At 52.1% G+C, this 18,026-nt stretch overlaps 6 protein-coding genes across 6 annotated transcripts; 2 read left to right on the forward strand and 4 right to left on the reverse strand.

Annotated features, from left to right (window-relative positions):
• Positions 1–47: 47 nt before the first annotated feature.
• ASPACDRAFT_26377 (ssDNA endodeoxyribonuclease RAD2) lies at positions 48–3,530 on the reverse strand (the record flags this gene model as incomplete). Its single annotated transcript, XM_020199415.1, has 3 exons — positions 48–1,229; positions 1,269–1,498; positions 1,556–3,530. The coding sequence occupies 3 exons, from the start codon at positions 3,528–3,530 to the stop codon at positions 48–50; spliced, it is 3,387 nt and encodes a 1,128-aa protein (XP_020057806.1).
• A 352-nt stretch (positions 3,531–3,882) lies between these two features.
• Positions 3,883–5,510, forward strand: ASPACDRAFT_116234 (CAAX prenyl protease RCE1). The gene is made up of 4 exons (XM_020195970.1): positions 3,883–4,149; positions 4,202–4,242; positions 4,304–4,684; positions 4,752–5,510. Exons 1-4 carry the CDS (start codon positions 4,095–4,097, stop codon positions 5,283–5,285), a joined length of 1,011 nt encoding a protein of 336 aa, XP_020057807.1. The 5' UTR covers positions 3,883–4,094; the 3' UTR covers positions 5,286–5,510.
• Positions 5,511–6,192: 682 nt separating this feature from the next.
• Positions 6,193–6,879, reverse strand: ASPACDRAFT_59167 (putative cell surface protein; the record flags this gene model as incomplete). Its single annotated transcript, XM_020203415.1, has 1 exon — positions 6,193–6,879. The coding sequence occupies one exon, from the start codon at positions 6,877–6,879 to the stop codon at positions 6,193–6,195; it is 687 nt and encodes a 228-aa protein (XP_020057808.1).
• Positions 6,880–11,318: 4,439 nt separating this feature from the next.
• ASPACDRAFT_59169 (uncharacterized protein) lies at positions 11,319–12,482 on the reverse strand (the record flags this gene model as incomplete). The annotated part of the gene is made up of 1 exon (XM_020203416.1): positions 11,319–12,482. One exon carries the CDS (start codon positions 12,480–12,482, stop codon positions 11,319–11,321), a length of 1,164 nt encoding a protein of 387 aa, XP_020057809.1.
• Positions 12,483–13,234: 752 nt separating this feature from the next.
• Positions 13,235–14,652, reverse strand: ASPACDRAFT_26184 (putative alcohol dehydrogenase; the record flags this gene model as incomplete). Its single annotated transcript, XM_020199399.1, has 5 exons — positions 13,235–13,438; positions 13,501–13,969; positions 14,020–14,179; positions 14,256–14,383; positions 14,441–14,652. 5 exons carry the CDS (start codon positions 14,650–14,652, stop codon positions 13,235–13,237), a joined length of 1,173 nt encoding a protein of 390 aa, XP_020057810.1.
• Positions 14,653–15,112: 460 nt separating this feature from the next.
• On the forward strand, positions 15,113–17,477 carry ASPACDRAFT_1866976 (transketolase family protein). The gene is made up of 3 exons (XM_020197890.1): positions 15,113–15,338; positions 15,393–16,500; positions 16,552–17,477. The coding sequence occupies exons 1-3, from the start codon at positions 15,190–15,192 to the stop codon at positions 17,422–17,424; spliced, it is 2,130 nt and encodes a 709-aa protein (XP_020057811.1). The 5' UTR covers positions 15,113–15,189; the 3' UTR covers positions 17,425–17,477.
• The last annotated feature ends 549 nt before the right edge of the window (positions 17,478–18,026 follow it).

The following is an 18,026-nucleotide window of genomic DNA, read 5'->3' on the forward strand; positions in this document are numbered from 1 at the left end:
CATTTCAAACCACAAGATTAACCACCTCCCCAGAATTGAGCTACACACTAATTAGCCCCACGGCGGGTTTTCCTCTTCTTAGTGGTCTGAGCCTTATCAGCCACCTGCTCCGGATCCACAGCACGTGCTTTGCGCGCACCCCGTTTGGTGCCCGCTTCTTTGGCAGACGAGAGCTGGTTCTCGGGCGAGACATCAGCAGTGGGAACAGTCTCCCCGTCAGAGGGGTGGGGTGCTGCTGCGGTCCCAGCCTGCTGTTGAAGGCGACGGAAGGCCTTCTCCATTCGACTCTGGCCGCCGGTACGGACACGAGGAGCGAATGCGCCCGCACCCTGGGGTCCCGTAAAGAAGCTGGTGATATTTGACTGGGTGCCTTCTTGCTCTCTGCGATTCATGTCACGGATAACAGGCACAAGAATCTCATCGGTCCGCTCTTGGCTCCAGCCAACGGTCGACATCAAGAAGCTGCGTAGACCATGCAAGTCAGGCACGCCCCACTGGAAAGGTGAAGGGTCGGAGTCCACCTCAGGCTCGAGGTAAGCGATGTCTACCCGGTGATCAGGGAAGGATGGCGGCAAAAATATCTTTGTGGCTTGCTTCTTGAACCGTTTGTAAAAGGCAGCATGCTCGCTGTTACTCATACTGACCCCCGTCTGCACTTGTGTCCACCATTCGTTGAACTCTTCCAAATCGGTAAATTCTGTAAGTATTTCCAATGCAGTTACAGGGCCAATTCCGGGGATACCTTCCGTATAATCGCTTCCCAATAGATGTGCAAGTCTGATCAGCTTGTTGCGATGGAGGGCATATTCTTTCTCTAGATCGGAAGACAAGTAGCATTCGACGAACTTGCCCTGGTTGAACATATTCTTGTATATCCGTGTGCCGCCGAATAGGAAGCAATCGCTATCATCAGTGATGATGCCGTCAACGAGCCCTAAAGAAACCAATTCCGCACACTGAGCCTCAGCTTCCATGGGCGCGGTAATGTACGGCAAGCCAAAGAGCGACAGCAGCTGCTGGCACTCAGTGATCATGACTTGCGACACCTCATCGGCATCTCGGCGATCCTTCTTCTGCTGAAACCGCAATTGCTTCAGCTCCTGCTCATAGTCGAATGCACTTGCGGTGTTCGTCTCAGAATTCAGTGCGGCAGCAAACCGGACATGTTCTTCGCCTTCAGCTGCAAGTTGTTGCATTAGATCCTCGTCTTCAGGGTCGGAATAGTCTTCCTGCTCGATGCTGTCTCCGGTGTTGACAAGCTCAAAAACTGGTGCATCTTCTACGACAAACTTGGTATTATCTGCTATGCCTCCAGGTGTTGTCATGACGTCCTCAAAATCATCTTGCGCTACAGGCATAGCATCGTCAGGCATGCCAGTATGCGGTATGGCAACATCCTCGAACTCAGGAGTGGGAGATGATTCGGACCGTGTGATGTTAGAGTTTTCAGTAGTGTTGGCTACATCGCCATTGGATAAAGTTGATTCAAGTTCATTGACTGGTTCAGATTCCTTTGGAACGTCATTAGGGTACGTCTCGGATGGAGAATGTTCACTAGACTTCTCAGAGCCGGGCACCTCCACAGTAGTAAGTGTGGTGTGTATCGTCGGAGCATTCGTCGGAATAGGTAAGCTCTCTTCCCCTTCAGACTCGGAATCAATATTTATGACCTCTCTTCTGCCCGCAGGTCCACGATGAGCGTATTTGTGGTTTGCTGCCTCATCCCGTACGAAAAGTGCGTCCGAGTCGTGCTTCTCATCACGAGTTTCCCTGCCTGGTCGAGATTCAACCTCGTCGGCGATGAACTCTGCATTATGATTATCACGGGATGCCGCTGAAAACCACGGTGGCAGAGGCAAAGCCTCCTTTTTGGGCTTTGTCGCTTCCCTGTCATCCTTAGCTTGGTCTTTCTCGGTTTCCTGCTCTTTTCGTGGCTCATTGACCTTGCTCGGCTTCATGAGCTGCATTGACTCAAAAGGCAAAGGACCGTCGAATGGGTTGTCCACACGAGTAGTAGGGGCGGTCTTTTGTGTCCTCTTAGACTGAGCTAGAGCAGCCGCAAAGTCAAAGTCATCTTCACTTTCATCCATGAGATCCGCGGGCTCATCCCTTGGCTGGGGTAAGGAAACTTCGCTCCGATTCAATTGGATTTCTGGCATGTCTTTGTCGTCTTGACCGTGGGCCGGGGATTCCAGAGACATTTGTATAGCGCGCTGGAGCTCCTCGTCATTATCTTCAAGATCATCAAACATATCGTCGCCGTTAGTGAAATCATTACTTGGGAAGCTCGTACGTGGGTCGTTGCGAACGAATAAAGAGTCATCGTCCACGATATCCGAGGGCCTTCTGCCCTCCACATCACCACGCATCTGGTTCATGATCGATTCGTCGAAAGCGCCGTCTCGCAGGAAAGGAAGTTTAGGGAGTCGGTTGAGGCCTTCGATTGGGACATCTTCAAAACCGCCATCGCTATCATCTGAAAACTCTTCCTTCGGGGCTACCACCTGATGCTGGCCATACTCGTCAACATCGATTGGCCTGTCCTCCTGGCCTTCCTTATTCCCCACCACACCTAAGACCCAGCCGCCCTCGATGGTATTGTCCTTGACCAGGACATACTCCTTCCCTCTCTCCCCAGCTATTCTCTGCCCAGATTTGTAGAAAGCCTCCTCCCCATTCATGCCGTTGATATTCATTAAGCGTTGCGTAAGATCGTTTCTTTCCTTGACACGTTCGATCTGGAACTTAGAAAAAGCCATACGATCCGGAAACATGGTGTCCAATTGTTCCTTCGAGTAACCCATACGCAGGCGACTTCTGAGTCGGGCCGCATTGAGGATATTGTACCGATCCGTAGCCGGGAGGCTGACGAAGAAGGGACTATCGAAGTCTATCTTGGAGAAATCATATAAATTGATATCCTCGCCCTGGTGGAATTGCCGGGCATACTCCTCGAGTTCTTCTCGGGACATGATGCGGGGATCGTTGGGCGCTCCCATCTCCGCGAGGGAGACTTGCAAGTCGGGTAAATGGTAGGCATCCTTCTTCCTGAAGGAGCGCGTCTGGTTCTTTTCCTTTTCTGTCATGAAGGCATCGTCAACATACACAGGGTTATCTGGCACTGCCTCATCCCGGTCCGCGGCTCGTTTCTGGCGGCTCGCTGCTGCCGCTTCTTCGGCCGATCTCTGCAACTGCACTGCCAGCAGTTTCCCTGCCGTTCGGACTGCATCTTCGCGGCGGCCCTCCCGGCGTTTCTTCCGATTATTGATAGTCTGTCGCTTGAGGATTGGAGCGCCGCCGTCGAAGACGAACACCGGTTTGATCCCGAAGTACAGCAACTTGCATATCCGGCGGAAGAAGCCAACGATGTGCGAGTTGCGCAGAGCGTTTCCCTCCTTGTCGCGGACGGCCTTCAAAAACTGGTAGATCCAGATAGATGCATCTACTGCAAGACGCTTCTTGTTGAGCGTTTCCAACTTGATGGGCCTTGCGCAAGGCTGCACGACTGTCCACAGTCCATGAACACCCATGCTGCCGGGTCGATTCCCGGATTAGAGCGAGGGTCAAGCGCAACGGCTGAGCATTTGGACGGCGCGAGAGCAATTAGAACTGAATCAGGCCGTGAGACCGACCTTACCAACCAGATTAAATCACCGTAAGGTATTTGACAAGGAAAGAGGGATGCTTCTCGCGAGAGGATCCCCCCGCGACGCCACCCTCGCAGGCAGACGGCGCGCGCGATCACGTGGGCTTAATTGCTTCCAATGACGACATTTATCATGTGACTGACACATGTGGCCCCATGTCAGTCACGTGATAGTCTGGACCGGCTCCTGCATTGATGCCTTGGTGCCTGTCAAACTCGGCATTTACAGCCGACGTCGTGTTTCCCTCCGTTCCCTTTGTTCATCTTCCCTCTTGCATTCTCCGGGCTATTGTTCGCCTATTTACTCTACCCTCAGACGAACAGTCTGTGCGATTGAGGATTGTCCGGACTCATAATCTCATGAGGACTTGTTGACATCGTGGTTGATTCGGGTTCCATCTTCAATCAAACTTTCCTCATTCCGATCCGAGCACTGATCGGGTTTATTATGGCCCCCATCAACCTGCTCACTCGTCTCCGGATGCTTTACTCCAAGGATTACGGTAGGTTCTTCACAACATCCTTCTTCGGACTCAGTGCTAAAACCTTGTTCAGATGAACCAGCTATCTCAACGGCAGCAGCAGCTTTCTTCTCGGTAAGCGATCCAGATAGCGATGAGATCGCATGGTCAACTTTGACTAAGATGTGGATTCCAGGTCTTCCTGACTCTTCTTTACGTGATTCCATTCTACGTGAATGTCACCACCCGGCCGTCTCCCACTCTGAGTCGCGATGCACCGTCAGTGATCCGGGCGAGAATCCGTAGCGTGACCCTCTCATGCATCGCGAGCACTCTCATCGTCGCCTGGCTGATCATCGGCAAAGACGACGGGTCTCTGATGGAGGCCCTCAAACTCCTGGGGTGGTGGCCCGTCAGCTTCGCCGATGTCTTCCGCAGCCTGCTGCTGACAGCTATCCTCTTCGCGGGGCCTTTGTTCGAAAGAGGCATCGCTGAGGGGGAATGGCGGGACTGGATCCAGGGTAGCCGGATCAGCGCTTCCCTGCGCAGCTGGATCGGCTGGAGAAACTACGTGGCGGTAGGTTTGAGCTGTAATTCGAAACGCCCAACAGCGTGGCTAATCATTCATAAAACAAAAATTACAGGGCCCAATCACCGAGGAAATCATGTTCCGCTCAGCGATTGTCCCGCTGCATCTGCTGGCCAAGGTGTCTTCGGGCCACATTGTCTTCGTAGCACCCTTGTACTTTGGCATTGCGCACGTGCACCACTTCTACGAGTTCCGCCTCACGCATCCCGACACCTCGGTGGTCGCAGCGTTACTGCGCTCCATCTTCCAGTTCGGCTACACCACCATCTTCGGATGGTATGCCACTTTCCTCTACCTGCGCACCGGTTCGCTCCCCGCGGTCATTCTCGCGCATACCTTCTGCAACTGGTGCGGACTGCCCCGGTTGTGGGGGCGTGTCGAGGCAGGCGTACCCATCGGGCCCCCATTGGCCAAGGGGAAGGGTGGCAGCTCGGATGAGACGGGATATGGGCAGTTGGGCATGGGCTGGACGATTGCCTACTATGTCCTGCTCGTCGGGGGCGCGGTGGGGTTCTACTATGCACTGTGGCCTTTGTCGGAGTCCTTGAATGCTCTGGCCTCTTTCTCAAGTCCGCATAAGAGGACATAATCAATGGTAGGAAAGGTTGTGGAGCATCAGCACTGATGTTTGCGTCTGGATTTGATGGACGAGGATGAGCCATGTTTTATACATATATAATATATTTTAATGCGGCCTAAAGTAGGTAGGACATATCGTGAGGTTTAGGGTTATAATTAGGGAGATCCACAGCTCTTGTTCATTAGCTCCTAATACATTATATTCATATTCACAAGAGTTGAATTCTTTCTCGACAGTCGTGATGAAAGTACCCCTCACTGCTTGCTGCCCAGCACACTCTGCTGAAGCAAACATTTGGATCCGAACGCGGGGTATCAGCCCAGACCCAGCGCAGACTTCGACCTGCACTGCACTGTACAGATGTCGCGCCGGGAGGTTGAACACGTATGTGCACGTGCACTAGTTCACATAAGCAACCCTTAGTATGACATTCTGATCACAGAGATATGTCAAATATCCCTGATCACTATCAAAGCCTATCAAACCCATCTGAAATACAGTAGCTTCTCAAGTATGCAGTAGCTTCTCAGTGGGTCTTGAGCCCACTATGATACCCTATCACTCCAGCGTTGACGTCAAGGCAAATCGCATTCCAAGTGATAAGATCTCGAGCAAACCCACTGAACCTCCAAGCTCTATTATGAAGTGAATCCCCTACCCGCAACAGAGATCTACGGTTAACTTGATCACCTGGACCAAGGGCCATGGGCAAGGGCTCGTACAGTGGCAGGAAACCCACGACTCACGATTGACTGGATCCAGATCGCCGAACTCAATCGACCCATGAGCTGAGCTGAGGCGACGTGAGCACATCCCGTAGAACATGGCCCCTCCATAACACCCTCCACCGAGATAGAAAACTATACTAACAACATTTACTCATATAACAAAACATACCAGCCACCGCCCTCGAATCTCAAAGCATCACACCCCCCACAAGAACAAGAGCCCCAACTATCCCCGCCACCCCCGCACTCCGCACCCGGAACCCAGCCGCCGCATCGTTCCCCCTCACCACCCCAGTAGTGGTAGCATTCGCGGCAGCAGCCGCAGAACCCGTGGCACCGGAACTCGAAGTCAGCGCGGTCGAGGCCGAGTCGCGTGCGGAGTCGCTGGCCGTAGAGCCGGTTATCTGAGCCGCTGCAGTGTCGGAGGCAGTAGCCGACGACGACGACGAAGAAGAAGAAGAAGTATCAGTAGACGCAGATGCAGACACAGAAGCGTACACACTACCACCACCACCTGCAGTAGCCGTGATCGCACTGGTCCCGCTTGTAGCCTCAGCGCCAGCAGCAGCGGAGGTAGTCGTGGTCGTGGTCTCGATCAGGCGGCCGTTTGGACCCCAGCCGGGGAGATAATGCGTCGGCACGGGCTCTGTACCTGAGTAGAGTGGACACCCTGGGACGGTGGTTTTGGGAGGCGCGCGACCGCCGCCGCAGTCGATGAGCTCGCAGAGTTCGCCGGTGTCGGGGATGTAGAAGATTCGGGTGAAGACGCCGCCCACGTAGGTGGTGGAGGAGGTGCAGGGGGGTCCGATGTCTGTTTTGGCGGCGACGAGGGTGAGGCCTAGGAAGAGCGAGAGGGTGGTGGTGAGGAGCTTCATGATTGTTTACTGTTGTTTGTTGCAGATGGTGGCGGGAAATGAGGGACTGTGGTGAGGAAATGAACGAGGGAGGGAGGGAGGGAGGGATAGGTGATAAAGAACGACACTCGGGGGGGTGGGAGCAGGAGAAATATGTTCATGCGTTTCAAAAGGGAATACGCGAAGTTATATACGAGTCATATACAAAGTTAGTGTTGGAAGATAGGCTTGGCAGGGAGTGGGTTTGCTGCTCTGACTGGTGGGACTCCCTCCACTGCGTCCCTGATTCTAGCGCCACGTCCCCATTTTTGGTTCAGGGGTTCGAGACCCTCAATTTCGACAACGACAGAATTAGATCGCGCTGGCCGGACTACATCGCAGGACAGCGGGGTTGCGAAATGCCTGTGCTGCTGGTGGATGATGGATGATGGATGATGGACGTAGAAAAGAAGGAAGGTGCCTACGAAGAGCCCTGTAGACTATCTCTGCAATAAATGCCAACTCTCTTCTTGATCAACTAAGTCAATGACTAGTTCTCTACATGATTGTTTCCATGATAAACACTTCATAGTTCTGTTTGGCTGTCTTCTCGAACATCGTTACAGGCGTGTGTTCAAGTATGTTTCCGAGTATCGTCACAAACATCTTTGCCAGCGTTTTTGCAGGCAACCTTGCAACAGCCCCGTGGAATCAGGCCTATTGGTAAAGCAATGCCACTCAATGACCGAGAATTTACATCACCCTCTCTCATTCTCAGATCCTCAGTGATAGAAACAAGTTGTCAGTGGCGGCTGGTCCAGGGAATCCGATTCTGCATCACGATTCCGGTCTTGAATTGGCTCCCTTGTCGACTCTCTTGCCTAGCGAACTGTGAGATTTTGATCCAACCCAGTACAATCTCTCAAGGGCCTGGTGTGCAAGTTCGAAACTCTGCTCATCCACAAGCAAGGCGATGGAACATTGTTCCGCATCACGTCTAATTCGCTTGACTCAGAGATCAGACTGCGTAATTCTTCTGTCGCCACAGCATTTCGAGTGCTCTTCAGCAATCAGCGTTCGCTGTTCTTGTCCCTGGAACTGTATATCCGAGCTCATTCTGATTGGTGGATTCGATACTGCGATGCCATCACCTCCTGTAGGGCGCTTTGAACTGAACTCTCAAGCAGCAACCGTACCATGGGCAGGCTCAGAAGAGAGAGAAGATGCATCGCGATGCTGCTTCTTGTTGCTTTGTCGCTTTCCTCTTGAGACGAGAGACGTAACCAAAGATATTTGACTGATGAGAGACTTCATGATCGAAGGCAGATCTTCAGGTGTCTCTCTCGAAGTGGTTTCATTTTCCTAGGGCCCGTATAGCCCTAGTTAGGATGATTGATAGAATGTCACTTCGAAGCTGGATACCATACTCTTCTCATAGATTCCCGTGCTCTTACCTCACAGGCGTAGACGCTCCGTGGGTCGTGCGATTCGACCTAGTACCGTTGCCTTCCAGAGTGACGAATTCAAACTATCTAGGAGAGTGTACACTCACAAATCTATCTGCCCTGGCGAAGTTAGACATCGACTCAGCGGAAGTTTCTTCAGGGCTGCCTACCTCACACTGAAAGCATAGCTGATGCATAAAAGAACATCACCCTCGCCCGCTGCTTCCTTCTTCCACCAACTTCGTGCCACGCTTCTTGTTCGTAGCTATCACTCCAACGTCTCGCTGTCCACGAAACTTAGCTTCTCCTTCCAGCTGATATCCCCCCTCTCACCTTCGATAACCATCGCTTCACACAAGCTTTATTCATCCTCCATGGCCATGCCTCCTCCTTATCACCTGGCTGATCTGCAGCACTATGGTGGACAAGGGCCATATGTTAATGCTGGTCAGCACTACGCTGGGCCATATCATCCTGCTATGCAGCAGCAGTGGCATGCACCACCTCAAATGTTTGGCCCTGCAGTATTGCCGTATGCTCAGCCGCCTATGGTTGGCGGCTATCAGCAACCCTCATTTTATTCACCACCACTACCTCAACAACAACATGTGCTTACCGACGAGAACGCGCAGTACTTTTGCCCAAGAGGAAGCACCCTCTTGGTTGGCAAGTAAGTGCTGCTATCCCCATTACCACCACCACCATCACCATCACCGTCATCTTCATTCTGTTTTCTTGCTGCAGCTGTCACTTCCATCTTTTCAAGGAAGATCAGCCATACTAACCTCTCTCGAAATCCAGCCTGAGAAATGGGATTCTCCCATCTAAGTTGTTCGCAGACCTCAAGGCGACTTTCAGGAAACGGTGGCCAGTCGATTGCTGGGTGAAGATCGTCAATTACAAGAAGCACCCCAACGGCAACCCAGGTGGCCAATATGTCGCATTCGTCACCTTCCAAGTAAGTTTCTGGTCCTTTCTAGAGAGTCAAATCAGCTATCGGCCTATTTTAGGTTTGCATAACAGGAGTCAGAGTCACATTACTAACTTTGGGTGGCTTGCATGCAGACTGTCCAGCAAGCACAACAGATCTTGACAGACGTCCAGGCGAATTACCAGCCGATAGTCCTGCATGGTATGGTTCTGCGACTTGAAGAGGCCAGGGGAGAAGGTGCGTAGCTTCATTCCTTTGCTTTTCAAACAAACAATATTCCTCCTATCTGGTTTCGTTCGTTGGGTTTATCTTGCTTCGCTTCAATAATGTGACAAGCTCGACCCTTTCATCCGTTCATCGATATTGATATCTGTTCTGGATCACATAGGTCTCCATCCAGAGCTCATAGTCTATGGACTTACAGTAGAGGTCTTCAGCAGAACTAGGCATGCCCAGTTGCCCAGTTCCCAAATTGCCGGCATAACTTGCACGTGACGAGAGGCAGGGTCGAACCGTGCGTCTTTCAAATTAGAATAGTCTAGCTCGCAACCAATCAATTGTCTTAGTATCAATTGTCTTAGTGGAGTATTGGCGTATAGATAGTAGAGTATCTTTACTGCATGGGAAACTGGGAAGGTCCAACGCTGCTGAAGACCTCTAGTAGTCAATGGGTGTCGGGCTCCTTAGCCCGTCAGATGACAGCCCTTCTCCTTCCTTTTTACTCCAAGAATGGAATTCTTGCCTGGTTAAGTTCATCTACCTTTGTAGCCTCACAATCGGCCTTCAGTCAATAGGCCTCCAGTCAATAGGCCTTCAGTCAATGGGCCTCCAGTCAACGGGCCTCCAGTCAATGGGTACACAGCCTATGGGCACCCAGCCAACACGCACATAGCCAACACGTACCCAGGCTACAGACACCCAGCCAACAGATACCCAGCCGACGGGTACACAGCCAACACGCACACAGCCAATGGGACAGTCAACGGGCAAAATGTCAACGGGCATATGGTACTAGTGGTCAATGGGAGCACAGCCAACAGGCACCCTCCCAACGGGCATACAGTACTAGTAGTCGATGGGAGCAAAGCCAATGAATCCCCAGCCAAACAGCCAGCACCCGAACAACTAGCTGCCGAACAACCAGCTGTCGAACAGCCAGCAAGCGAACTTCCTGCATCCGAACAACCAGCGACTGAAGAGACCGCCAGCGAGCCAGCTGCCCCTGCTACCCCCTCTTCATCTCAGGACTCGGCTCAGCAGAGTGATGCCAACCCACCTGCATCTGACTAAGCGCGATCGAGTCTGTGTCGCCTCTGTCTGCTTGCCTGCCTGCACGCAACGGTGTTTCAGTGGAGTTCCTCTTTCATTCACTTTTGTTTTGTTATAGCTCTATCACTTGTATCGTCCTGCCCAGCCATGTCGATGTTCATCTGCCGCGTTTGGTGTTCAGCATGTTTGGTGACTGCCATATGTTTGGCATCGTCTTGGATTGGTTTTCTTTGGGACATGACTTTTTTTGATTTGCCAGTGTTGCGTTGCTAATGTATTCTTGAGATTCTGGTTGTTGACTCTTGATCTTGCAATTTTGGCTTCTTGTGTGGTGTTATTTCGGTTGTCTGGCTAGTGAATGAAGTGAGTGAGCTTGGTTGGAGTCTTTCCCCTCTGTGTCTACTGTAGATGTAGATGTAGTCTGATCACTCGTAGAGGAGGAGAAGTAAAAAGAATAGTGAGAGAAGGGGTGATATCATCTTCGTTTTTATTTTTCTCGCCAAAAGTAGTAGAGAGAGATTTGTGGGAAAGGAACTTAAGTTAGGACCGAAATGAAATCAGAATTGTGGTGGATTTGGTCACACAACAGCCAGCGTTAGTCAGCGTGGCCATGTGGTTTCTTTATAGATATATATATATGGTGGGTATCGATGAGGAATGTGATACAATTATTACTGCCGAGTATTACAGGTGATCTTTGAGGTTATGTATGTACACTTACACACATATAGCAACTGTACACGCAAGTAGGGTCTGAAGTTGTGTATGATTTGCTTCCGTTGCAGCAGCACAACCCACCTCTCCGTTCCCGAGCATGTCTCCAGGACAAGCCGCAGTCATTGGACGGCGCCACCCATTCTCATCCTCCTCGCCTTCTCGACCAATTGCTCCAAGACCATCTGCCTTACTGAGACTGTCAAACGACACCCAGTCTGCAGCAGCCGCCTGACAACCCCCGTCCTCTCGTCTCGAGCGCCGAGGTTCCTGAAATTGATGCGCGTCAGATCGACACACATCCGCCACACGCTCTGCAAGACCTCTTCCCACGACTCCCCCGTCTCCCTCGTAGTCAACGTCACATCCCTCAGCTCCAGAATCTCCAGACCCCGCACGGCCATCTTCCGGATACACGTCCGCAGAATCTCGGCCGTGGACTCGATCTTCCGGACGGAGAACACCCGGATCCGCGCGGAGGCCAGCCGCGCCGTCGATAGAGCCTCGAGGGTGTTCCCTGTGGGATGCTCGCGGCCTCTGCCAACGATGCGCAGCTCCTCTAGCGCCGGGGTGCCCTCCAGCAGCTCCCAGACGATGGACGTACCGCGGTATTCCCGGAAGTAGTCGTCGTGCAGGTAAAGCACGCGCAGGCTGCGCAGCACCTCGGGGTACAGCGCGGGGACGGTCCAGTTGGGGAGCTGGAGGACCTGGTACGGGGTCGTGGTGAGCTGCTCCAGGAATGGAGCGGAGCGCAACGAGGTGTGTATCTTGAGACGCTCGAGGGGGATCCCGGCATCGTTGAAGATAGTGAACATAACGCGCACCACGTCGCCGGCGTGAATGCAGTCTACGGGCCAGTCGGCGGGCTCGTCCAGGTGGAACTCGAAGTCCCGGCACTCGGTGAACGCGGTGACGAGATCGCAGCGCAGCGCCCACAATTCCGGCAGGGCGAGCGGGTCCTCGATCTCGCTGGATAGCGCTAGCCTGTTGAACGGGGAGTTAGGCCCCGTGTACGGGTACCGAATCACCAGTCTTTTGACCAGCGCCGCCAGCGGGTTGCCCCTCGGCCGGGCCAGATCGCAGTGGATGCGCAGGAGGCTGTGGTACGAGAGGTTCGTCTCGACGGTCTCGAGATACCGCGCGAAGATCGCCTCCGTCATAGGCTCCACCAAGTAGTGCATTCTCCGAGAGACCTGACGGAGAGAGAGAAAGGTCGCCTCGTCCAGGTATCTCGTAATGTGCGGGAAATGCTTGGTTGGCATCGACCCCAGATTGACAGGAGACATGGCTGGCTTTTTGGAACTTGATGGGCGGGAAAGAGGCGAGGAAATAGAGATAGAAGAGCTTCAGGAGTACATAAACAAGAATGACATTTGACGCTGGGAATTGGAGATAGGCCACGGTGCACTCACTTTAAGTACTCTGAATTACCTCAAGAGGATTCCTCTTGTCGTAGGTCTCTCAGCAAGATTAACTCAAATAGCCGGAGCATTACTGCTGATTGGTGATATTCTTTGTTTATGCTGGCTGTCTCTTCGCCTGGTGCCAAAGTAACCTCTCCAACCGGGTCTGATAGCTTTGAACAAAGAGCATTGTCTTCCTCTGCGGCAGCTCTAAGGGCTGATTATCTACCCGCGATGTGAACAATCGCTTGTGCCCTAAGGCTTTATTGCTGATCACCTCAAGAGACAATGTATGCCACTTTCAAGCTTTCTTTTTGGAACAACGAACTGCATATCACACAGGTCAGTCGATATTACCACCATTTGATTAGACTGTAACTGACGCGCCTGAAATTATGGATAAAGTAGACCTCGATGCTCATCCCATGTGACACAATCACAATGGCGGCTGAACTTACTTAAATGCCACTGACTTATCTTCTCGGCCCGTACTGAACAGCTGTACATTATGATACGCGGCCGCAGGATCGTGCATCCGAAGCTCACATCGTGCTCATGGTGCCTCCACTACTCAATATTATCGCAGGTTGTCTTAATAAGTTGTGAAAATAGAATCCATATTCATCTCATCGGGTCTAGAGGGTTGCCTCTACCTCATCCAGAACGGTGACCTTGATACTGCCGTTGCGCGGATCAGCACATAACTCAAGTGCCTCCACCGCTCTCTCCAATGGGAATGTATGCGACACAAGCTTTTTCAGGTCAAGGATTCCTCCACTGAGACAGGCAATAGCAGGAGGCCAGGTATCGCGATAACGATTGATGAATCGCAGGTCGATCTATCCAGTCGTCATTTGTTAGCCACGGTACGAAGAAGGAAGAACTGGGCTCGTATACTGACTTCGGCTAAGGAGATATGCATAAACGGAAGATTGTTCATGACCGATTTTCCCACCCCAATGACGACCACAGCGCCGCCTCTGCGGGCTGTAAACGCCGCCGTACAGACGCTGCTCTCTACTCCGGTGCATTCAAGGACTGTCTCGGGAGCGTTATACTCCCTCGTCCCGAACAATGCTCTGATTGCCTTGGCATTACCCTCCGCACCCAATGAGCCATTCACCTGGTATGTGATGCAGCTGGGGACAAATTCTTTGGCGAATGCGAGTCGCTTGGGCTCAATATCCGTGATGACAATAGGATGGGCCCCAGAAGCACGAGCTGCAGCGAGCGCAATCAGCCCAATGGGGCCAGCGCCACAGACAACTACTCCACGACCTAGTTGGAGACGGGCCACTTGGATTCCCCGCATGACGACGGAAAGTGGCTCTAGCAGAGCACCTTCAGCGTACGAAATGTTGTCCGGAAGTCTATACTCTGTCTTAGATACCAGCTCTCAAGAAAGTCAAGGAGAACGTACTTGTGGAGCCATTTGGCAGGATGCACTTTATAACGCTGGAGAGTCCCGGCATAGGGGTAGACACCTGCAAAGTGAACATCTTCGCAGAGGTTGTAACGGCCGTCGTCGCAGAGGAAGCAATTTTCGCACGGAACGCCTGGTTCTACTGCTACTCGATCACCTAAACAGACAATTGGATCAGTACCCCGGCTCGCTATTCATGTTATGCGACTTGCATAGGCTTTGAGATTACTCACCGGGCCTGAAGTCTGTGACACCCTCTCCACACTTCAAGACGACTCCCGCCGCTTCATGGCCGATCACGCAGTCACCTTCAAATACCAATTCTCCGATTCTACCTGTTTTCCAAAAATGTATATCTGATCTGAATATGATCCGTCAGAGAGCACAGGAATCTCTATTAACAGCTCCATATGCGTACCCACAGATGCCGGTGGCTTTTATATGCAGGAGAACTTCGCCTCGTTGTGGGGCATGAACAGGCGCTGGGACGTATTTCAACTTGTGATCCGCAGTCACCTGAAGAGACGGATTCGGGAATGGTGGAGAGAGCAGCGCTGGACCCGCCCTCGCCGATTTAGTGCCTGGAGCAACCGAGGGCGTGGGCTGGGGAATCTGGAAAGACGGAGACATAGTGATAAGAATGATGAGGCTGTCGAACTCACTTCAATGCGCCCTCTGAAGGGCCCTGGGGGATTTTATTAGACTCATTGTTGGAGAAGAAAGAGGCGGTGGCCTCCTTCAAAGCAGAAGATCGGAAAGTACAGAGTACAGCAAGGCAATCCGAGCCACAGATAGCCGTGGATGTTGTGGTGGTTTTGACCAGGGAAGATCAACCCCGCAGTGCCCGCGTCTTTAAGCGGGGGGAGGCTCGACTTTCCCCGCTGAGTTATCGGCGCTACCACCTACCCGATCGGGCAATGTGCATATAACTGCCGTAATGGATAAGTCTCAGTTATCATGCATGGATCCATCCATCCATCCACCCATCCATCACTCATAATCTGTACTGTACAACAAGTCTGGTCGTCTCCCAGTTGAGAAAGCAAAACCGCGTTTCATGATGTCTTTCCCCACGCTCCCCCAGACCGTTATTAGTTATTCGAGTGTTATAAAGAGCCCCCTGCCTCCCTTTTGCAATGGATTTTCAACAATAACAAACTTGTCACGATGGCTGTCGGTCTCGACCACTCACTTGTCAATGGCGCATCGGCTTTGCCGCTAGTGCGCCAGCTATCCAAGGATCATGACCAAGTCTTGAAGACCTTTCGCCTACTCATTGCTGATTTGTGTCAGCAGTTTGGTGGAGGCCATCCTGGGTAAGATATTTGACCGTGTGAGAGAAAGTTGAGCAAAGCAGCTGACTAGAGTAGAGGTGCGATTGGCATGGCTGCCATTGGAGTCGCGCTTTGGCGATATGTCATGCGATATGCCCCCCATACTCCCGATTACTTCAACCGCGATCGTTTCGTTCTCTCCAACGGCCACACCTGCCTGTTTCAGTACACATTCTTGCACTTGACTGGATACAAGGATATGACTTTTGACCAGCTAAAGTCGTACCATTCCGACCGCGTTGACGCACTGTGCCCAGGCCACCCCGAAATCGAGCACGAAGGTATCGAGGTTACAACAGGGCCTCTAGGCCAGGGTATCGCCAATGCTGTTGGACTCGCCATGGCTACCAAGAATCTTGCTGCCAGATTCAACCGACCTGGCTACGACGTCGTCTCGAATCATACTTGGTGCATGATTGGCGATGCGTGCCTCCAGGAGGGTGTCGGACTCGAGGCCATTTCCTTCGCTGGACACCTCAAGCTCAACAACCTGACTGTCGTCTACGACAACAACCAGATTACCTGCGATGGTTCCGTCGACTTGACCAACACGGAGGATGTCAATGCCAAAATGCGTGCTTGTGGTTGGAATGTGATCGACATCGAGGACGGCTGCTATGATATCGAGGGCCTCGTTCAGGCACTGGAACGTGCTCGTACATCTCAAGAGAAGCCAACGTTCATCAACGTGCGAACAGTGATTGGTCTGGGCAGCAAGGTCGCAGGCATGGCGGCCGCCCATGGTGCGGCCTTTGGATCTCCTGACGTTGCCGATATGAAGAGGGCCTATGGATTCAACCCTGACGAGACATTTGTCATTGGTGACGAAGTCCGTACTTTCTTCCATGATCTTCCTTCTCGGGGAGAAGCACTCGTTCGAGACTGGAACTCTCTGGTCAAGCAATATAGCGCAAAGTACCCCGAGCTGGGAGCAGAGTTCCACCGCCGTATGCGCGGAGACCTTCCTTCCAATTGGAAGGACCTTATTCCTTCCGAATTTCCAGAGAAGCCCACGGCCTCAAGAGCGTCTTCTGGTTTGGTCTTTAATCCAATTGCTAAAGAGATTGAGAACTTCATGGTCGGAACTGCCGATCTCTCCCCATCGGTGAACATGATCTGGCCAGGGAAAGTAGATTTCCAACACGTGAGTAGAATCCGTTCAAGCATATCGACCCACCACACTGACCATTCTTAGCCCGATTTGAAAACCACATGCGGCATCAATGGAAACTACTCCGGTCGGTATATCCACTATGGTGTTCGTGAGCATGCGATGTGTGCCATTTCCAATGGCATGGCCGCCTTTGCTCCCAACACTTTTGTCCCCATCACCTCATCATTCTTCATGTTCTACCTCTATGCTGCACCTGCCGTTCGAATGGGTGCCCTTCAGCATCTTCAGGTCATCCATGCGGCGACTCATGACTCGATCGGCATGGGTGAAGACGGCCCTACACATCAGCCCATAGAACTCGCAGCTCTGTACCGCGCTATGCCCAATCTTCTGTACATCCGCCCCGGTGACAGCGAAGAGACAGCTGGCGCATGGATTGCAGCAATTGAGGCCAAGAAGACCTCCACAATCATTTCCACTTCGCGCCATGCCATCCCGCAACTGAAGCAGACCCGTCGTGATGGCGTTGCACGTGGTGCATATGTCCTTGAAGAAGCCGAAGATGCGGTCGTGACGCTGATCGGAGTGGGAGCCGAGCTATCCTTTGCACTGGAGGTTGCTAAGCACTTGAAGGATACTCAGGGGACTGTGGCGCGGGTCATCAGTTTTCCGTGTCAGCGACTGTTCGAGCAACAGTCTGTTGAATATAAGAGGGAGGTTCTGCGGAGGCATCAAGATATCCCTGCTGTCGTGATAGAACCTTACGCTCCCAATGGATGGGAGCGGTACGCCGATGCGGGAATCTCTGTTCGTCGGTTCGGCCACAGTCTGCCGGGCAAGGCTGCGTACAAGTTCTTCGGCTATGAAATTGGGGTGTTGTCGGCAAAAGTGAGCGACTATCTTGATTGTCTGAAGAAGGGACAAGCACTTAGAGGTGAGTTTGTTGATCTGTAAATAATGATACGATAAATATAATCATGTGACAATGCCATTCCGCTTAATTCGTCGGATAATCGACATCACTCTCCCAACTGAGAGAAATGAGAGTCTTATGATATTGCCAATGTTTAATGGAAGATCGTTTATCATACCTGTCACAGCCCACCGTCGACTTCATAAATTCTAAACTGGCTGCATGGGCGAGGGAGATGATAATTCAGGCACCCAGCGATCTCTCTGATGATTTCGAGCATGATACCGTGTGACCACCGCAGCCTCGTGTATGCAGTCGATTTCGAAATAACGTTCGAGGTACGTTGTCTCAGAGCCAGGGGGGCGCGTGCTCAGGCATACACAGGGATACTCAACAAGTTGGTTCTCCTAGATGACCATCCATCTAGAATTCCCTGCCATATTTAGATTGTCCAATTATCTCGGAGAAAGAACAATATGGCTTGGTCGTACCATGAATAGGAGAAGATGTGCCTTTCAAATTCGAAGAATGTGGGCGAGACATGTGGTGAGACACTGAACACGATGATGCGAGGCCGTGATTTCCCATCATGTCTGTCCGTTCTCGAAAGAAGACCGGTTTCTAGTGAGTGTCAAAAGCCATC

Source organism: Aspergillus aculeatus (assembly GCF_001890905.1).
Source record: "Aspergillus aculeatus ATCC 16872 unplaced genomic scaffold ASPACscaffold_5, whole genome shotgun sequence".
Taxonomy (NCBI): Eukaryota; Fungi; Ascomycota; class Eurotiomycetes; order Eurotiales; family Aspergillaceae; genus Aspergillus; species Aspergillus aculeatus.